Genomic DNA, 20,967 nt, shown 5'->3' with positions numbered 1-20,967 from the left:
TCCAGGACTGGGGGAAGTAGGGGCTCTATAGTGGAGATGTGAGGTTCCTGCTGTCTTAGGGTTCAAAAAGACAATCGATAGTTAATGTTATCATCACATTATTTGGTAATTGGGTTAACTTTGAAAAGTCCTTTTGTTATGGTTTGCTGTACAGTATCCAGTATCTTGTATATAGCTGTGCTATTGGAAGCACAAACTTTTAATGAGCACTCCTGTGAGCACTCCTGTGACTGTTGTAACAGTGAGACCAAGATAGAGATGAAAATGTTTTGTGTGTGGCTTTTGCTCTTACTTATGTGGAAAGCACTCCCTACATTCTTGCTAAGCTGTGTTGTTCTTTATTCGCGATTCCCAGAAGAACTGTGTCCAAACATGTTCTCCCTTGACCCAGGAGGTTGGCTGGGCTTGTTTTCAGCTGGAAGTCGTCACTTATACTTTGGAGTTAAATTGCAAGAAAGTCTTTATGTTTTCCAGCAGTTTTGCCCACTCTGTTGTAGGAGCTAATATTGTAGTTTCTACTTCTGGCCTACCTGCTGTGACTGAGTTAGTGGAGGTCTCTGCTAGGTTCCCAGTCTGTAGATTGATGTCATGTGTAAGAACAAGAAAAATCTTTGGGGCATCAATTAAGTGAGGGATGGGAACTGAGCGTGTGGTGGTTAGATAGGCTTTAAATATACCAGCAGGCCCTGCCATTAAAAGAAAATAAATGATTTATTAATTTATTGAGAGCTGGAACGGAATTCCAGAGCACTCCTATGAGATCACTGGTGCCAGGGATTAAACATGTGGCCTTATGCTTGGAGGCTCACTGCTCCACCACTGAGTCACCTCACTGGCCAGTAGAACATGATATAAAAAAAAAATTAGCAGATAGTGAGTTGTAACCAACACATTATAGTTTCTGTTACAGCTCACATTTAAAAATTATTCACGGGAGTCGGGCGGTAGCACAGCAGGTTAAGCGCACGTGCTACAAAGTGCAAGGACCGGCGGAAGGATGCTGGTTCGAGCCCCCGGCTCCCCACCTGCAGGGGAGTCGTTTCACAGACGTTGAAGCAGGTCTGCAGGTGTCTTTCTCTCCTCCTCTCTGTCTTCCCCTCCTCTCTCCATTTCTCTCTGTCCTATCCAACAATGACATTGATAATAACAACAATAAGAACTATAACAATAAAACAACAAGGGCAATAAAAGGGAAAATAACTAAAAAATAAAAATAAATATATTTTTAAAAAATATTCACAATGAGCTACACCAACCAGATTTTTATTTGAAAAAGGTACGTGTATGAATGCTTTATATTCTAAAGTTTATAAGTATAGTACCACCCTTGATTAAATATCTTACACAAACCAATTTAGAAGATTCATTACTGCAAAGTGTATGTCAAACACATGCAAGGATTGCTTAGAGTATGTGCTTATTAGTAGCAAGAAGGTGGAAAGTTTTCGAGATTTATGATCAGGGCAGGTGACAGTGCTTGAGCTTCTATTCTTAGTTTGACCTTTCCCCTCCCCTCTCTTGGGCAAGACACTTAATCTTTTCTTCTGTCCCAGTTTATCCATCTGTAACACCTGTGGTTTTATTTTAAGAAAAAAATACCTGGGTTTTCTTTGATAGCATTTGAGGACTTGATGTAGAAGTAGCCTTAGAGGTCCGAACAGCGATATAGAAATCACTTCTATGTCAGATGATAATCTTGATGAATTGCTAGTTGCTGCATTTAGAAAGTCACAACTCTGGAGGGAATTGCTATTTGATATTGTTGTCCTGTGTGTTCTAAGTTACCATCATAACAGTAGTCAAATAAATCCTGTTCTGGCTGGGCTACAAAGGAATCAACTCACTTCTTCAAGTTGTTACTAAATCTCTCTAGCCTTTCAGACAACAGAAAGGAAAAGCGCTCCTTATTTTATTTCACTTTTCTAGAATAAACGTCTTGAGGAACCTTAGCTTAAAATGTCTCTTGCTCAAGTGCTTTGCACGTCACTCTTTCTGTAAAGAATGAAGCATAAGCCATGGCAGCTACTAAACGCAACTAAAATCACCCTCTGTAAGCATGCAAAGGAGTATGCTTTTGATTTTTAGATCAAAGCAAAGCATCAAGATTATGTGGAGCTAATTCACCCCATAAATTTGTTCCCAGCTACATGTACGTTTACAAAGATTTAATGATTAACTCATTTTCAAGAGGATTAAATAGCTAGACCCTAAGTAAATCTAAATGACCCATATCATTATTTTCTAGACTCTCTGTCCATGACAATGTGGCCTCAATGAGAGAAAGTTCCTATCATTAAGATCACCAGTCTTGTGGTCTGGGAGGAGGCGCTGTGGATAAAGCACTGGACTCTCAAGCATGAGGTCCTGAGTTTGGTCCCTGGCAGCACATGTACCAGAGTAATGTCTGGTTCTTTCTCTCCCCTATCTTTCTCATAAATAAATAAATAAATAAATAAATAAATAAATAAATAAATAAATTCTTTTTTAAAAAAAAGATCACCAGTCTTTCCAGAATAATGTGTGACTGGGTTTTCTTGTGTGTATACATACACATACATGTATATGTAATAAATGTGTTCATATCTTATATATTTAAAGACCATTATTTTTAACATTTTTGTATGACTTTTCCATTCATGTATTACTTGAACATGCTTAATTTGGCTTGTAAAACAATTGTTTTTTTGTCATGCCAGGCCAACAGTTTTTAAATCTTTATTTCTTTTGGATAGAGACAGAGAGAATTGGAGAAGAGAGGGGGAGATTAAGAGGGAGAGAGACAGAGATACACCTGCAGCACTGTTTTATCACTTGTAAAACTTCTTCCCTGAAGGTAGGGACCTGGGGCTTGAACCCAGGTCCATAAGCATTGTAATGTGAACACTAGACCAGGTGTGCTACCACTCACCAGGTTAACTTTTTCATCCTTTTTTTTTTCTTTTTCTGCCTCCAGAGTTATCGCTGGGGCTCCTGGAGGCCATTCCCTCCATTTTGTTGCCCTTGTTGTTACTGTTGTTGTTGTTGTTGTTGGATAGGACAGAGAAATGGGGAGAGGAGGGGGAGACAGAGAGGGGGAGAGAAAGATAGACACCTGCAGACCTGCTTCAGCACTTGTGAAGCGACCTCCCTGCAGGTGGGAAGCCAGAGGCTCAAACCGGGATCCTTACGCCAATCCTTGCGCTTCGTGCCATGTGCACTTAACCCGCTGCGCTATTGCCAAGCCCCCAACTTTTTCATTCTTATTTTGTATATGTATGGAGTGACTGATAGATGGGGAGACACCACAGCACTGGAGCTTACTTTCGGGCCATGGCCCTGCAGTCTCTTGCCAGGGCTCACGTGCATGGCAAGGCATGCACCCAAGCATGTGAGATAACTCTACAGGAAAAGTGCACATGTCTCCCTTTTATAGGCAAGAAAGAAAAAGTGCCATGGCTAACGAGCAGTTGAAAACGATCAAAGATTCTAGGATTTTTTATTCCACACCTAATGCTCTTTCCTTATTTAGAAAGCATTCAGGTCAACACAACCTACTCTATATTTTCTGTTATGAGAGCTTAAAAATCAGTGAGCTTTATTTCTTTTAATGTGACCAGGAATTGAACCCATGGCTTCATACTTTCATGAAGTGAGTGACCTGTAGCCTGATTCCCCCCCCCCTTTTTTTAAGGGGGAGAGAGAGAGGGAGGGATTTAGGGAGGGGAGGAGAGAGAGAGAGAGATATGGAGGTGGAGGAGAGAGGGAATGGACATCCATGGTGCTCCTACGTGGTGCCAGGGTTCAAACCAAAATCCCATGAAGGGCAACGTGTGAGCTTGTCTCCCACCCCTTGACTTAATGTTATAAGCTGTTGTCTTCATTAATTTTTACAAAGTTAATTTGTCATTGGTTTCAAGCTTGCTTTACAATTAAATGTTCAGTTTTGTAGCGGCTGAGTCAATCTGCTGTCTGTACATTTCTTCCAATATGAGCATTTTAGAGGCTTCAGCGTTTATTTGTGACTTTAAGGGAGGAGAGTTTTCAATGACTTCAAGTTAGTTAGTTGTTGTGACTTTTAAATCACTCCCAACCTGCCATGCAAATTTGCCATAGCTGCATGATTGAGGCTCCCTGGTTTAACACCTAATGAAAATAACTGATAGACATACTTTTAAAATCATTGCACAAAGAAAAAGAAAAAAAATCATTGCACATACTGATCTGCTTTATCAAAAGTGAGCCTTTTCCCTGAAATCAGAAGAGTTGATTTTTTTTATGTCTCCAACTGAGAGGTTGAAGTGGGAGTGCTAAGTGACATTCCTTTCTCTTGTTTATCCCTCAAAACAGGGAGGTCCAACCCAAGCTGGTGAATCAGTGACAAATAGTACAAGTCACTGGGCTCCCTTTCAAAGTATTCCTTTCTAAAATAATTATTTATTAGGGATCCAGAAGCATCCGTCTGGCATATACAATGCCAAGGATCGAACTCAGGACCTCCTGTGTGCAAGGCTAGCACTTCACCAGCCATAACCTCAACTCCCAGGCCACTAAGAAGCCTGACTGTTGACACCACAGAAATTGGGCTTCCGTTCTGCTTTATGGTGGTGGTCGGAGAGACACTCACAGGATTAATTTAACAGTGAGATACAGATGAAATTAGAAAATACTTCTGTAGTGAGTGAACGGAGTGTGGGGGTTTGTGTCCCAGCATGCACCTTTAAGGTCAGGCCTGTGACTCAAAGCTGTGGCAGGCCTTGGCATGCCTTGATGACAGCGTGCCAGTCTGCTCATCCAAAAGGGCATGTGCCCAGCTCAAATTGCTCTATCATAATCTCCTGCTGAGCAGCTACCTCTCCTCTTTAAAAATAGATAAGAAGATATTATGAACGATGGAAAGTCAAATGCCATGTGCACTTGATAGCTCCTCAGGCTCAGGATGCGATGAACATGAAGTGTCCCCTGCACTCTTGAGTGGTGCCTCCTCCATGATTGAGACTCCATCCTGGCACGTCCCTGTGCGAGCACATGTGCAGCCCCCATTGTCAGGCTGTGGACATGACTTGAGCTTCTCATTCTGTTAGTCATTGACGGGTATTATGATTTGCTGCAAAGAGCACTAGCCTGGGACTCAAAAGCCATTTCCGGTCTAGGTAGCATATTAGCAGATGGTAATCTTAGCATCACTGGCATGGGATTTTCAGATAGCATTATCTCTGCGGGAACAAAACTAAGTTGCCATTTTAGTAGGCTCTGGTGGGTACCACCTGCAACTGGAGAACTTTCTATCCTTTTTCCTTTTTCTCACTCCTTTATCAATCATAACCCCTCTCATTTGGTCGAGTCGATCTCTGTTGGGTCATAAAGACAGCTTGATTATTTTTCCCCCCAGTGGGTTCATCCCATTGTTGAAAATTTGACATTTTTCTTACATCATAGCTTGTGATAGCAAAAGAATAGCAATAACTTCAATATCAGTAAGGAACTGATTAAATCGTGGGATAGTTACATAGTTGAATGTTTTTTACATGATACACAAGTGGAAAGTCTTTGTATATTATCATAGAAAAGTCTCTATTAACTAGAATAGACAAGGTCTACAAGATTATGTATAGTGGGGGCTGGGCAGTAGCACAGCAGAGTCAGCACACATGGCACAAAGTGCAAGGATTGGCGTAAGGATCCCAGTTCGAGCCCCCAGCTCCCCACCTGCAGGGGGGTCACTTCGCAAGCGGTGAAGCAGGTCTGCAGGTGTCTATCCTTCTTTCTCCCTCTCTGTCTTCCCCTCCTCTCTCGATTTCACTCTGTCCTATCCAGCAACAACAGCTACAACAACAATAACAACCACAACAAGGGCAACAAAAGGGGGAAAATAGCCTCCAGGAGCAGTGGATTCATAGTGTTGGCACCAAGCCCCAGTGATAACCCTGGAGGCAAAAAAAAAAAAAAAAAGAGAATGTATAGTGTACAGCCACTATATTATTGAAATAGGGAAAGAAAAGTCTGCCAGGGTCGGGCGGTGGTGCAACTGGTAAAGCATATGTGTTACAAAGTTCAAGGATCCAGGTTCAAGTCCCTGCTCCCCACCTGCAGAGGAGATGTTTTATGAGCGGTGAAGCAGGTCTCTTTTCTCCCTCTTCATCTCCCCCTTCCCTCTTGATTACTGGCTGTCTCTATCCAACAAATAAATAAGTAAAAATGGGAAAAGAAAATGCCTGTCACTGCCCACTTTTCCTGTGAAGTGTTTTCTAGAAGCATAAAAGTGGTACCAGTATTCTTGGTCATTGAGAGAGGAAAGTAGGAGTCCAGGAACCAACTGAAAGGAAAACTTTGCACTTCTCTTCTGTATCTTTTCAAAAATACATATTTTAAAAACAAAATCACACACACAAAAAGAACACATCAGCATTATTCATAATAGCTAGAAAGTTGAAGCAGCTCACGTCCATTATCTGATCAGTGAATAAAAACTCTTTGGAGGAGGCAGGAAGGTGGTGCACCTGGTTGAGCTTACATGCTGCCATGTGCAGGGACCCAGGTTCAAGCCCCTGGTCCCCACCTGCAGGGGGAAAGCTGCACAAGTGGTGAAACAGTGCTGCAGGTGTCTCTCCCTCTCTTATCTCCCTGCCCCTCTCAATTTCTCTGTCTCTATTCAATAATAAAGAAGTAAATTAATTAATAGTACTGTTCTATGGTGCTGAGACTTCACACATACACAGTCTCACCATTCCTGCACCATTTTTTCAATTCTTTGTATTTCAGATATGTATGTATGGGTGGGGGGGGGGGAGGATGCCACACCATAGCGCCAGAACCTCTCCACGTGGGTGAGCTCTTTTTTCATCTTGAAATAATAACAATTAAATTTCTTTTTACCAGAGCACTGCTCAGCTCTGGTTTGTTTGTTTGTTTAGGGTAGAGACAGAGATAAATTAAGAGGGAAGGGAGAGACAGAGAGGGAGAAAGAGAGACACCTGCAGCCCTGCTTCACCACTCCTTAAGCTTTATCCCCTGCAGGTTGGGAGCAGGGACTTGAACTCGGGTCCTTGTACACTGTGCTTTGTGCACTCAACGAGGTGCATCAGCACCCAGCCCCACAGATATTTCCATTGTAAAATATTTGACACATAGCCACTAGTGATGACAGAGTCCGCCATATTTTTAGCTGCTTTGACAGCTACCAGTGGTCCTCTCTTCTCAGGGGAATCTTGTTGACCCAGTCCCCAGTTGGTGGCACTTTAAGCTAAACCACCAACTGAAGGCTTTTCAAAACTTCTGGGATTGAGATGTTGAGGTTGCAGACCTTCCTCCGTCCCTGCCAGTGGGAGAGAAATTTATGGGCGTTTTCAAAAGAATAAAGATCATTGGTGCCAGTCCTCCCATTCTCTTCACAGCAATTCACAAAGCTCCCCCAGCCCTATGCCCATGACCCCCCGCCTCAACACACCGTTCTCTTGCTTGTGCTCCTTGGCGTTGAACTCAACTGCCGTGTTCAGAAACCCTCCCAGAGTGGAGGGATTGATTGGCTTTGGTGTCCTGGGGTGAGATCAGTAGACTAGACGAAAAAGCTGTTCCTCCCCTTGTCTTTTAACTGTCCATAGATGCTGGGTCATTGCAGACTGGCGTCCTACAGGATCACTGTCATCGCAGCATCAGACTTGCTGTCGTTTGGTTACTCTTCTTTTGGTTTTTCCAACCCCAGGTGCTCTCACCTGATTTTATCTTGCACAGTCAAGAAGGGGTGTTGACCACAGTGGTCGGGAGTGGGGTAGACAGTGTATATTTATTAGTCAGCGCTCATCAAAGCAAGCTCTTACTCAGCATGTGGGGAAGCCTGGTCCTCCATTGGCCTAACTGGTCCCCTAAACAGTGCAAGGAGGGATGTAGAAAAGAGCTATTCTCACCCCAAGATTGAGCAGATGACCTACAGTAGGCCGATTGGGTCCTTGATTGTCACTAGAGGACTGAAAAAGCCCAAGTCCCTGTTTTCCTGTTCATAAACTCCTTATTCATGTGAGGCAGACAGTTCTGTCCTCTGAACTGTCTGGCTTCCAGATGCCCAATCCTCTGGAGTTCTAAGGAGTTTCAGGATTGCTTTTTGGTGCCTCACTCACTCTCTGGGCCCTTGATTCCTGCAGCTGGAGTCATACTCAGCCACGGTCTTGAGCTCCTATCACATAGTGCCTGTGAAGTCATAAATCTGAAGACGTTTCTTCTTTTTGCAGGAATCTGCTACTGGGGACACCCATAACTGTCGAATCTAATTAACTAAATAGTAAGATACGGCATTCACTTTGTTCCAGGCATCGTACATCTTGCAAGTGTCTAATACTTTATTTCTCACGACTCTTATTAACAGACCCCATTTTGAAGACGAGCATGCATGCAGGGAGAAGTCCACATTATTTCCCCTGAGACAGTGTTAGTTGTTCTCATGTAAACATAAGACTTCTGGAACCAGGCGGTAGTGCACCTAGTAAGCACACACATTACAGTGCGTGAGGACCCGGGCTCAAGTAAACTTCACGAGTGGTGAAGTAGGGCTGCAGGTGTCTCTCTGTCTCTTTCCCTCTCTCTATGTCCCTCTCCCCTCTCAAATTCTCTCTGTGTCTCTATCCAATAAATAAATAAATAAATAGATTAAAAAATTTAGGTAAAAATGAGACTCCACTCTTTCATGGAAGCTTTGAAAGAGTTACAAGTAGCATCCAGATCACTACTTGACCCCAGTTGAAACCATTTTATCTAAGTTCCGTTTAATGCGATGGAATAGTCTGCCACACTCTGTGTTTACTTGCCCATACCTTAGACGATCTGGTTTCACTCACACAGTATGGTACAAGGTCACATACTTGTTCTCTTTGATTGTCACAGAGCTTGAAAATGAGCGAGAAGCACTGGGGTTGGAGGTAAATGTTGTGTAATCTTTCCAAGGGTGTGACCTTCGGTGGCTTCTGCTACTCTGGCCGCAGACTCCTGTTTGCTGGACTTAGTGTTCCTGGCACTCTGTTCATGCACACGCCTCCTGGTGTGAGTGCACAATCCTACCTGAAGAGCTCCATAGTCACTCACTGGTGCTCTTCAAGTGACGGCTATTTCAGGTCGCCCCTCTGCTCCTCCGTCTATATTAGCTCTGGCTCATGCTACATCTTCCTGAGGGGCTCCTATCTACTGGCCTGTTGGAGCACCAGAGAATCCATAAAATGGCTCATTTGTAAATCACACACAAATCACACAGCTCCGTCCCTTCATCTCAAGGGATTCAGACACCTGATCTCTCACAAGGCCCTATTAAAAGGCAAGGAGCCTGGGATGGATAGCATAATGGTTATGCAAACAGTCATGCCTGAGGCTCCAAAGTCCCAGGTTCAATCCCTCACGCTCCTACAAATGAGAGCTGAGCAGTGCTCTGGTTAAAAAAAAAGGGGGGGGAGTCGGGTGGTAGTGCAGCGGGTTAAGCGCAAGTGGCACTAAAGCTCAAGGACTGGCGTAAGAACCCGGTTCAAGCCCCCGGCTCCCCACTTGCAGGGGAGTCACTTCCCAAGTGGTGAAGCAGGTCTGCAGGTGTCTGTCTTTCTCTCCCCCTCTGTCTTCCCTTCCTCTCTCCATTTCTGTCTGTTCTAGCCAACAATGGAAGCATCAACAACAACAATAATAACTACAACAATAAAACAACAAGGGCAACAAAAGGGAATAAATAAATGAAAAAAAACTTTAAAAAAGGGGGGGTGGTTTAGGGAGCCATGAACCCAGGTTCCAGCTGTCCTGAGGAAGGAGCTTGTGCTAGAGACAGCCTAATCGGGTTCTAGGAGCAGTAGCTTGGACATCTGGCCCTAGAGCTGCAGTTCATTGAGTGAAGAAGCATTATCACTGGGGGTAAAAAATATATAAAGGAAGAGGAGGGAGGGAAGGAGAAGCAGCAGTAGCAGCAGCAGCAGTGATGGCTGCAGCACTGTCACCTCCCCAATCCCTGTGCTTCCAGTTCATCATCTCTTTTGTTAAGCAGGCTTTATGACAGTGGGGACACCAACAGACTTCCCATTTTTCCCCAGCCACAGACTTGACAGAAAACAAGCCATCCTTCAGGGCTGTGATAACAATCCCCCACCGCCACCCCAAGCAGGCCACACCCAAGTTTGCTTCTCCTGGCTCTCACTGTTAACACCCTGGGTTTTCACCTAACATTGCCTGTTCTTGAAGACTGAATGAAGGACTCTTTGCACCAAAAGCCACTGGTGTCTGCTCTCTCAAGGCATGAATCACTCCTGGCCGCCACCCTCCTCAATGGAGACACAGCTCAAGCAGACAAAAGACAGCCCTCAAGGAAACTTGAGGCAGATAGGAACTAAGCTAGGCTCTCACCTTCTGGGTTTTAAAGTCCTCCAGAAGTGTTGGGTATCCTGCTACCAAACAGTTTCACCCTCATTGCCTAACCAAATAGAGATCCAGATCATCTCCTGCTCTGCCCCTGCTCTTAACTCCTGGGTACCATGACCAAATCCCACGGCACCAGTCAGGAGAGCTACCACGCTTTAGCTGAAATCTAGGGTGACCTCCTCTTTGGGAATTGGAGACACCAGTGCAGTACAAAGTGTAAATTGCAGTGCTTTGGTAAATGAAGACAGATTATATGTTAACAAGTTGAGATCTTGCACCAAGAAACAGGGCTCATGATGCCTTAATATAATGCCTCTAGCCAAGGCAGTTGGTCTCAGTAGCATGAAGGAGAAGGCAGTGGGAGCTTATTTGTTCTTTCCTGTTTGGGATATTAATCATCTGGGTAAATTATAGACCAGGGTCATGGAATGTTGAGCCCTTGGGCATCTATCAGAGGCTTGAAATGTCCTTAACAGGTGGGCTTGGTAAATGCCAGGATTTAACATGATTGAAAGGGTGTTTGGAGTCATAGCGCATGGCAACATGGAAATAAAACAGATCTATCACAAGTGGATGGTAGAAATAGACTGGAAGAGAATTTTAACACCTAAACTATGACAAGGATTTATCCCTGCCGGCTGCTCAGCTTCATGAAACATTCATTTCCCCCCTGATCTGAGAAGCTATTTGTATTATTTATTTCTTCATTGAACTCCCTCTGGTTTCTGTCTCTTTACATCTATCTTTCTGTTTGTTTGTTTCTTTTGTTTTAATTCCATTTTCAAGGGCCACTAAAGACAACTTTTTAAAAAACATTTTTAAAAATATTTATTTCCTTTTTGTTGCCCTTGCTTTTATTGTTGTTGTAGTTATTATTATTGATGTCATTGTTGTTGGATAGGACAGAGAGAAATGGAGAGAAGAGAGGGAGACAGGGAGGGGGAGAGAAAGACACCTGCAGACCAGCTTCACCACTTGTGAAGCGACTCCCATGCAGGTGGGGAGCCGGGGGCTTGTAAACGGGATCGATCCTTATGCCGGTCCTTGTGCTTTGCACCACCTGTGCTTAACCTGCTGCGCTAGTGCCCTACTCCCTAAAGACAACTTTTAAAAATATGAGGTCAGGGCCAGGTGATGGGTAGCACACCTGGTTGAGTGTACACATTACAGTGTGCAAAGGACCCAGGTTCAAGCCCCTGTTCCCCACCTGCAGGGGAAAACTTCTTAAGGAGTGGAGGCAGGGCTGCAGGTGTCTCTGTCTCTTTCCTGCCCCCTCCCCTCTCAGTTTCTCTCTGTCTCTATTCAATAATAAATCAATAATTTTAAAAGAAAAAATGATCCAGGTTCAAGCACTGCTTTTCACCTGCAGGTGGTACGCAATCAGTGAAGCAGGTCTGCAGCTGAATCATTATTTTGTTTGTTTTGTTTTACTTCCATTTTCAAGGGCCACTAAAGACAACTTTTAAAAATATGAGGTCAGAGGCAGGTGGTGGTGCATCTGGTTGAGCACACACTTTACAGTGAACAAGGACCCGAGTTCAAGTCCCTGCTCCCCACCTGCAGTGGGGAAGTTTCACAAGTGGTGAAGCAGAGCTGCAGGTGTCTCTCTCCTTTTTCCTTCTTTTTTTAATTTTTATTTTATTTATAAAAAGGAAACATTGACAAAACCATAGGATAAGAGGGGTACAACTTCACACAGTTCCCAGCACCAGAACTCCATATCCCATCCCCTCCCCGGATAGCTTTCCTATTCTTTATCCCTCCGGGAGTATGGACCCAAGATCATTGTGGGGTGCAGAAGGTGGAAGGTCTGGCTTCTGTAATTGCTTCCCTGCTGAACATGGACTTTGACTGGTCGATCCACACTCTCAGCCTGTCCCTCTCTTTCCCTAGTAGGGTGGGGCTCTGGGGAAGCAGAGCTCCAGGTCATATTGGTGGGGCTGTCTGTCCAGGGAAGTCTGGTTGGCATCATGCTGGCATCTGGAACCTGGTGGCTGAAAAGAGAGTTAACATACGAAGTCAAACAAATTGTTGACTAATCATGAACCTAAAGGCTGAAATAGTGCAGATGAAGAGTTGGGGGGGTTCTCTGTTTTGTAGATAGCTAGTAGGCATATTTTAGTTATATTCCAAAGGGCCTGTGGCTATACTAGCTTTTTTTTCCCCCTGAACCTGAAATCTGAAATGCAGGTGGATCCAAGTTACTGTCTGGGGAAATGATGTTATGGCTGCATAGGTGTCTCTCTATCTCATTATCTCTTCATCTATCCATCTCTCTATCTACCTACCAGTCTACCTACCTGCCTACCTACCTACCTATCTTTCCTCCTCCCCTCTCAATCTCTCTTTGTCTCTATCCAAAATATATAAAATATATTTTTAAAGTAAATAAAAATATGAGGTCATCAGAGCGGTTTGCTTTGAAAATCACTTGTTCGAAGTTGTCATGGTGGTGATTTCTGTTGAGAGGTCTATAAAAGTATCTCTAGGATGTGATCGAGACCTTTCCTACATGCTGGTGAGCATCCAGTAGTGGTACAGGATGGGGCCAGGAGACACTTAGAAGTCATTACTAATTATGGAATGACATTTCCAGAAACCAAATGGCAGAGGCCATGCACGTGTTGAAATTCTCCAGCCCTGAACAAGTAAGTGCTATCAGTAGGCCCCAGTAAGCATGGGCAGTTGTGAAATGACCAGGTCTCCTTGCATTTCCAAGAGGCTTTACTCTACACCCAGCTTTCTGTCTACAACACTTCCTTAGCAATAGGACCCTCCCTCCTCAAGACCTTCCTCTCTTTGGCTCTGAAATTCAGAGACCCTTTGGGCAGGAAGGATCCTGGGTGGGTTGCCAGCGGGGTCTCCTGTGATGAAATTGCCTCTCATGGTGGGGAGTAAGTATGTCATGACTTTGCAAAATCGGGCTTGGCAGTCAGAAAAACATACTCTTCCCACTCTAAAGATTGACAGGAACTTGAGATGGTGGTTGCTGCCCTGGGCTTTTCCTGGCAAGAGCACGTAGGAATGCTCTGCAGTGCTGACCATGTAATCACACCATATCCTAGTACATGACTAGGTGCCTAAATCTTGCAGTTGGACTCACTGGGTAACACTGTTGGCAGAGGGGCCAGTAGCCCAACAAAGTAACAACGAGAGACACATTGTGATGTCTGAACTTAGTAAGCATGAGAAGATGAATGTTAAGGAGGCGGGGGGGGCGGGGGGTGGGCATTAAGGAAAGATAATGATAGAATCCACAAAGACTCCACACCAGGCATCAATCAGCCTCTTGCCTCAGGCTATAATTGAAAGTTAGCAATTCATTGCCTGACTAAGCATTCAACCATGTAGAACTTTCTTTGCAGTAAGAAGATGTGAGCAGAGGCAGAAGGGCGACCACAAGCCCAGCTGTGACCACAGGCAACTCGGGCTTGGGCCAACTGGGCCACTGAATTTGTGGAGTTTGACTCTTGGGTTGCACCACTTTGAAACTGGAAGTTTGATCCTCCCAGTGGTGTCTGTGGGGGAGAGTGTGGGTGCAGACAGCAGCTAGGGACTCCCCGCCAATGTGATTGCCCAGCACCTCGCCCCTGGCCCTATTTTTCTCTCCACTAGACAGCTTGGATTCACCTTAAAGGGGGCTTTCTAAGGGGATTTCAGAAGAACCTCAGTATAAAGCCCCAGACCTCTCTCCCCGCCATGCCCACTGATTTCCTGGTTACCAGGAATCACACCCTCCACTAACATTCCTTTCACACTCTGCCTTTCTCACTCACTTTATCTTCCCATCTCATCAGAACCATCCGGTCCTCTCCCAGCCTCCCTGCCCCTTCCTGAGGCCCTCCCCTCCTCTTTACGCCTTGCATTTCATGTCTGCCTCTCTCTAGTCCCAGGTTTCAGGCTCCTCCTACTTCCAGAAAAGCTTCCCCCCCACTGAACTTGGCCTTGGAATGCCCTTCCACCATCTCCATGTGTTGAACCCTCACTCCTTATTTGAGGACCAGGTGAAATAGCTTCACATCCATTAAATCCGATTCCTCAAACCTGCCACCATCTCTGCCAGCTACATAGCTCATCTCAGTAGCACTCGGCATCTCTCAGTACCTGCCACAGTCTGGCAGTCATCTGGATATTTTAGTTAGTGCGTTTGGGGTATGACATCGTGTCTCATTCTCTGTGACAAGCAAACTGTCCTCCACCATGTGGCAGGACATCTATTCAATAAATTATAGTTGTATGAAATGAATGAGTGGGTGGGGTGGCATTGTTTACAGTGTGTGCATGGTGATCTAACTGCAGCAAAGTTGCAAACGAAGGTGGTGTAGCTGCAATTGGTGGTTCTGAAAGGTTGGCAAGCAAGAAGGACCTCTTGTGATGACCTCAGAACCCCTTCCTGTCACAGGAGAGCGTGGAGACTAGGTGACAGAGAACATGGCCTCCAGACATGGCTACTCTACCAACAATCTACAAAGGCACTTTGTAAACAGCACAAGTGATGGTCAAGGATAGTAGTATCCACCATCATTCTGTGAATGTGTAACAAAGTCGATTCAGCCACTAATGAAATCGGTGACAGTCTGGGGTATGTGCAAAGGAACAACATGGTTTCAGAACGATGGGACCTTGGGACTAATCCAAGACAGGGTAAAGGTAGCAGCTAGGAGAAATTTGCTTATTCCTCTATAAAGGGGCCCTATTCTGCTCGGGTGCAGTTCTGTGACTCATGGACATGGACAGCGGGCACAGTTGTCAGCAGGCCATACTCTGTGAGGTTTGAGGGAAGAAAGGGTTAACCTGCTTCCTGAACTGGAAGTGAGTTAAATGCTATTTGTTGTGTCCCAGCTCATTTTCTTGGGTCAAAGTTGACTAATTGCTGGCCAGAGAATGATTCTCTCGGTTTTCTTTCTTTTCTTTCAGACTTTAAAAAAAACTTTTATTTATAAAATGGAAATATTGACAAGACTATAGGTTAGGAGAGGTACAATTCCTACCCCCAGAACTCCGTATCCAGTCCCCTCCCTTGATAGCTTCCCTATTCTTTCTCAGTTTTATTCCTTCAGGCAAAATAGATTGATGTTTACTCGCTGTCGTCATAATGCTGTATGTCTGTCCACATTCTTTTGTTGCTTCTCCTTCCCCCTACCCTCCTTTATAAGTGATTTCACAAGATCTTGCAAACTTTTAAGCTTGTTGCTCTTCACAATGATCAAATGACCAAGGAAACAAGTATACATATAAAATGGAAAGCGCCCACTTGTGGCTCAGGGATGTAGCTCCATGGGTCGAATGATGCACAAGTGACACCTGGGGTTCAAACCCTGGCACCACATATGCCACAGAAGAGTGGTGCCCTGACCTCTTTCTTGTAAAATTAACAATATGGAAATATGTCAAAGAAGAATACAGGTTGTGATCCATGACCTGCAAGTCAAATTGACTTCCTAACGGGGATCATTTAATAAAACACAGTTGACCCCTTGTTACCAGAAGTGCCGGAAAGTTGTTTAAACAGACCGTGGCTCTCCCTAAAAATATACCCCACTGCAAGCTAAACTTCATAGCTCATAAAAGTGACTCGCCTACTAAAAGAAGCACATCTCTTTTGGGCAGAGTTGATTCTAGGGGGGCAGCATGGTTACACCTGGCCCATCTTGCCAGTAAGGGGCTGGAAAGGCTCTGGGTGTCCCTGCCCTTCCTTGTTTATCCTTATCATATCATAACTCCACTTCAGCATCCTGAGTTTCACTTTATTCAAGCCCACTGCCACTCCCCCCAACAAATAAAAAAAAAATTACCAAAACCAAACAGGAGTTACCTATGATTTCAGGTATCTTTGTGAATAACTTTTTCCTGAAACATTTGAAGAGATTGAGAAATGTGAAAAGCTTGCATTGATTTCTCCAGGAAGCATTCATTGCTCACCTTCTCTGAGCCACCCCCCTCAACATTTAATTTCAGTGAGGTACGGAGCCAAGGACCAGCCCCAGAGCGGAAGTGGCTTGCCTTCCTTGAAGTTCAGTGGAAAGGCCCCTGTTAGCGCTCTAGGTGAAACTATTAGTTCTTTTCTTTTCTTTTTTTTTTTTTTTTTTTGTCACCAAATGTTACTTAAGGCCTCCTAGGAGTTGGGTACTATTTCAGGCTCTGGGGCCACAGCAGTGAATGTCACCACCAAAGTCCTGTCCCTGTGGACCAGAGAGGACAGTCAGACCACTAGAAAGATCCAGAAGTACTGTAACTTCTGTGTCTAAAGGTTCTTAAGTTCTACAGGGAGCAAATATGGGGAGAATAGGTGGGAGTGCTTCCTGGCTGTGAATGGAGTTGGGGTGATCAGAAAAGGAAGCGTTCACTGTGACTTCTGGCAAAGTCTTGATAGAAGTAGAACAGCGACCATGAGAGGCTGTGCTGAGGGAATGGTTGTTGGACGCTGAGTTGTGACATGGCCAAGAGCATAGAGGACAGGAGGTGGCCAGTGAGGCTACAGTGAAAGGACCAAGGGAGAGCAGGACAGGGGCCCACAGGGACTTGAGGCCAACTTCAGGCTCTCAGCTCTCCCTAGTTCTGCAGCTTCTAGCCATGGGATGCCCTAGTGAGTTCTTACACGACATGGGGCTGCCATATTCCTGGTCATTCATTTTCCTCACATTTCTTATCTCTGAAAATATCCAGAGACTTCAAAACATTGGTAGCACAAAGTAGTAGCTTCCTTGTGTACTTAGCAGTATGGACGTGGACGTGCCCTATACAGGCCTGATCTTTCTCACATGAAAGAACTGGGTGGCTGGTAGCTGTCTTTGGCATGCACCAAGGAGGACATAGATAATGCTCTCAGCCTCTATATTCAGAGTGTCTAATCCCCTTTAATTCTCCTGGCAACATTTGGTCTGTCTCCTAAGAGTTGCTTTTATCTCTAGCAGTGCAAAAATGAGCCCTTCATGGGGCCCAGAATGAGCTCTGTAGGCACATGAAGTGAATTGCTAAGGGTAGCTCAGCGTTCAGCTATGCCAGAGCTGAGTCCAACTTTTATTCCGGTACAAGGATGACTCTGTGTGGCCTCTCTGGCTCTGAAGCTAATTTGGACGCTGAGTAGCCACACAGGTATTTATATGTAGTGTTTGGTATTTTTACTGGGCCCTATTCTTCTCCCATGGATCACCTAAAATGGTTAAGAATTTTCTAGTGGGATTAAGGTTGTGATCTCTAGGGAGGGTTGGGCCATCTGCTCTCGGTTATTTTTGTGTTAGCCGCTTCCCCTTAAATGTATGTTCAAGAGTGAGCCACAGCCTTATCAGCTGGGCCGGAGGGAGGACTGGTCTAGTAGGTGCTGCTCCTGAACTGGATCTCTGAGCCATGGCTTCCCAGAAAACCTCAGGTAAACGCTGCCTGCTCTTTGTTCCTCTCTTGAGCACAGTTTTGTTGAAGCAATGAATTCTTGGTTTACCTTAAAGATTGTTTTTGATGGAAATGGTTTTATTAGTCTTGTCTAAGTAGTAAATAAGTCCTTCCTGGTCTCTGTCCCTTAGGTCTTTGTCTTCTTTCTAACGCTGATATTTCAGTCAGTGTTCTCAGTCAAGTGAAAGGGACAATTTGAATGGCATACTTATCTTAAAAGACAAACATTTCTCTCCTCTCTCTCTCTCTCTCTCTCTCTCTCTCTCTCTCTCTCTCTCATACTTATCTTAGAAGACAAACATTTGTCTTCTCTCTCTCTCTCTCCAGCTTTTTCAGGACTTTTTATGAAACTGTAAGAGACTGTGAGGAAAGAGACTTGGGGGAAGTTAGGACTTTTTTTTTTTTGGTTGTTTATAAAATAGAAATCTTCATCTTGACAGTGCTTTAAACCAAAGTGCAGGTGTTTAGACAAGCTCAATGGAATACAGAACCGGAGGCACCAATGTTTATGACTACAAACGGCCTTAATGACTTACCACATCTTCCCCTTTTTCTGAACAGTGTCTTTAGCTTTCCTGCAGAAACATGATGCTTTCAAGGTGACAAAGAGGTTACTAATTATTATAAGGAGGGAGCGCAAGCTTTGGAGCCTCTACACCCTCATCTGCACCAGAGCTGTCCTCTTGTTTTGCAAGCCGACTTAAGGAAGCCCTCTGACCAAGATATCCTGAAACTAGGGACTAGGGGACAGGAGCCCCCCTCCCTCTCCAGAAAGCCCAGTGCTTTGAAAGCAGCTCTCTCTCCTCCAAGGCCAGAAATGTTGCTGCTATTCTCTTACACCCTGCCTGAGCTGCTAACAGTTCCTTCCTCAAAACCAGGCACTTGGTCCTGTCACCCGGCTCTCAGATTAAGGGACAAAGTAATAACCAGTGGCATTCTTTTGGGAAAAATTACTTCTGCAAGCTCTTTAAGAGCCAACTGCTATTTAGACAACAGGAATGCTTTTTACAAATGTCTCTTCTGAAGCTTTAAAACAGATAGACTGAAACAGAGTTCCCTGCTTCTATGAACTAATGTGCAATATCTCCCTTGTTGACAAATGTTCAAGAACTGTTTGTTTCTCTCCCACCCTGGCCCCCAGGAGCCTTTGCACAAACATGGTACCACCTGCCTGAGATTGTGGTAATCAGCCAGTAGATACACTTCTCTGGGTGTGGGCAGACTGTTCGACTGCACCACTTGCTCCAGTGGACCTTGACCTCATGCTAACTGGTAGCGACTCCCCATTTTATTTACTTACTTGGTGAGAGAATAGGGAAATATATTTAAAAGGTGACATAATTATAGCACCACCCAATCTTGGGTTTTCACTTGTACAGACCCTGATGTTCTTGTTCTTTTAAGTCTGGAAGCTACAAATGTGACTTATGCCGGACAAACCATTGATACCTTTTCGCTGGTTTCTAAAAACCAGGAACCACAATGTGTGTGGTGTTAGGGTCACAGATATTTTTGTTTGTTTGTTTTTCTTTTTCCCTTCTGTTGCCCTTGTTGTTTTTTATTGTTGTTGTAGTTACTATTGTTGTTGTTATTGTAGTTACTATATCGTTGTTATTAGGACGGAGAGAGAAATGGAGAGAGGAGGGGAAGACGGGGGAGAGAGAAAGATAGACAACTGCAGACCTGCTTCACTGCCTGTGAAGCGACACCCCTGTAGGTGGGGAGCTGGGGGCTTGAACTGGGGTGTGTGCAGGGTCACAGATCTATAGAAGCAGACTGGAGAGAGATTTCCACAGAAAGGACATCCACACTGCTCTGGAGTGGACTTTATATGGACAAAGTAGAGACACGGATTACTGGACTAGAGTTTATTTCATATGAGATTATATTTTCAAGGGCAAGAATTTCTATTTTTATGAGTGAACACTTGCAGTCTGCAAAATCCTGTAGCTCCAATGCCTTCACTCTTTGACCTTTCAAGTTTGAGGACTGGATTGGGCGGGGGTGGGGGGGCAGGTGTAGACAGAGTGCAGGCACTCCCTTGCCCTTTTAAATAGCAACTGATTCCCTGTACCCACTGCCGTGTTGTGGGTTCCCCACTCCCACCATCTTCTCTTGGGACAGTGATGGGAAATAAAACAGTGGGGTGAGAAGCCTCTTAAAATAACTGAAAAATGAGTGTCAAAAGATTTTGGGCGAGGGTAAGACTGAATGTTTTGTGCTTTTAATGACCGCCAGACGACCATCCACTACTTAACCACAACTGGAATAACTCAAAAACACATATTTTCTTGCTGTTGGGCCGGAAGTGCTTTTTCTCTGTACGTGAATGGTGGAACATAGTGCCCATAAAGAAGGATTTCATGTACAGACACACTAGTACTGGATCTACTAGTACTATAATCTGGACCAGTGGAGGCACAAAGTTTAATACTCTCTGTCCAACCTGCCTGATACCAGATCTGATCTAAAACTGCACTGTTATTTTCTCAGTACCTCCCCTCCAGAGTTTGGTATACTCAGTATCCCTTTCTCACTAACCACACCCCCCCATTTATGTTCACTGCTAAATGCAGCAGTTGAATGGGGCTACAGAAACCATTGAATTGTTCTGTATGGGTTCTGTTTCAAAGGGGGGAAATGGACTTCCTGATTTTCCAAGCAATTCTTTAAAAGATGACTTTTTGGCCATGACTCATGAACTCTGTCTCCTTGCAGCTATTCAGGTGTTTATTCCCACATGTTTGACAACACTTTCAGGTGCCTTAGCATGTCAACTTCACAAGCATCCCCGTCATCACTGAGGCTTCATTCTGTTTGTGGAATGTTCTTAAGAAAGCAGTATGCATACCCTTTCTTTAGAAGCCAATATTTACACGTGGAGTGACTAAGGTACTGGTATGCTCGACTTAGCAATTAACAGATCAGAAATAAACAGATTTTCTTTCCATTTGGGTTGCTATTCAGTGTTTATACTGTAAATCATACCCTTCAGGGAATGCACACAGTTAGGAAAGTGCTGCCTGGTCATAACACTGTGTTTTTCCTTAGATAATCTACTTTCCAGCCAATTGGGCATGAGGAAAACAATGAGCACTCACAATAAATACAAGTGAAAAGACACTTGTAATCAGGGCTATTAAATACAAACTGAGTCTTCTGTAATCAAGAAGCATATAATAGAAAATGACTGCCAAATGTTGCGGGGGTATATCACTTGTTTGG

The 20,967-nt window shown here is 44.4% G+C and overlaps 1 protein-coding gene across 4 annotated transcripts in view; it reads left to right on the top strand.

The window, feature by feature from the left end:
• The window catches only part of FHL1 (four and a half LIM domains 1), a 93,265-nt gene that overhangs the window by 60,332 nt on the left and 11,966 nt on the right, over positions 1–20,967 (top strand). Inside the window, exon 1 of one of the 4 annotated variants that reach the window (XM_060182817.1) lies at positions 17,566–17,722. The exons of 1 other annotated variant lie outside the window; for it this stretch is intronic. In XM_060182817.1, coding sequence (XP_060038800.1) covers positions 17,701–17,722 — 22 coding nt within the window. In that variant the 5' untranslated portion in view covers positions 17,566–17,700. Of the gene's footprint in view, positions 1–17,565; positions 17,723–20,967 lie in introns of those variants that run through there. 2 more of the 4 variants (XM_060182816.1, XM_060182820.1) reach the window with 2 other exon arrangements.

Source organism: Erinaceus europaeus, chromosome X (assembly GCF_950295315.1).
Source record: "Erinaceus europaeus chromosome X, mEriEur2.1, whole genome shotgun sequence".
Classification (NCBI taxonomy): domain Eukaryota; kingdom Metazoa; phylum Chordata; class Mammalia; order Eulipotyphla; family Erinaceidae; genus Erinaceus; species Erinaceus europaeus.
Note: the sequence above shows the minus strand (reverse complement) of the source record. Positions and strands in the feature narration are given on the sequence as shown.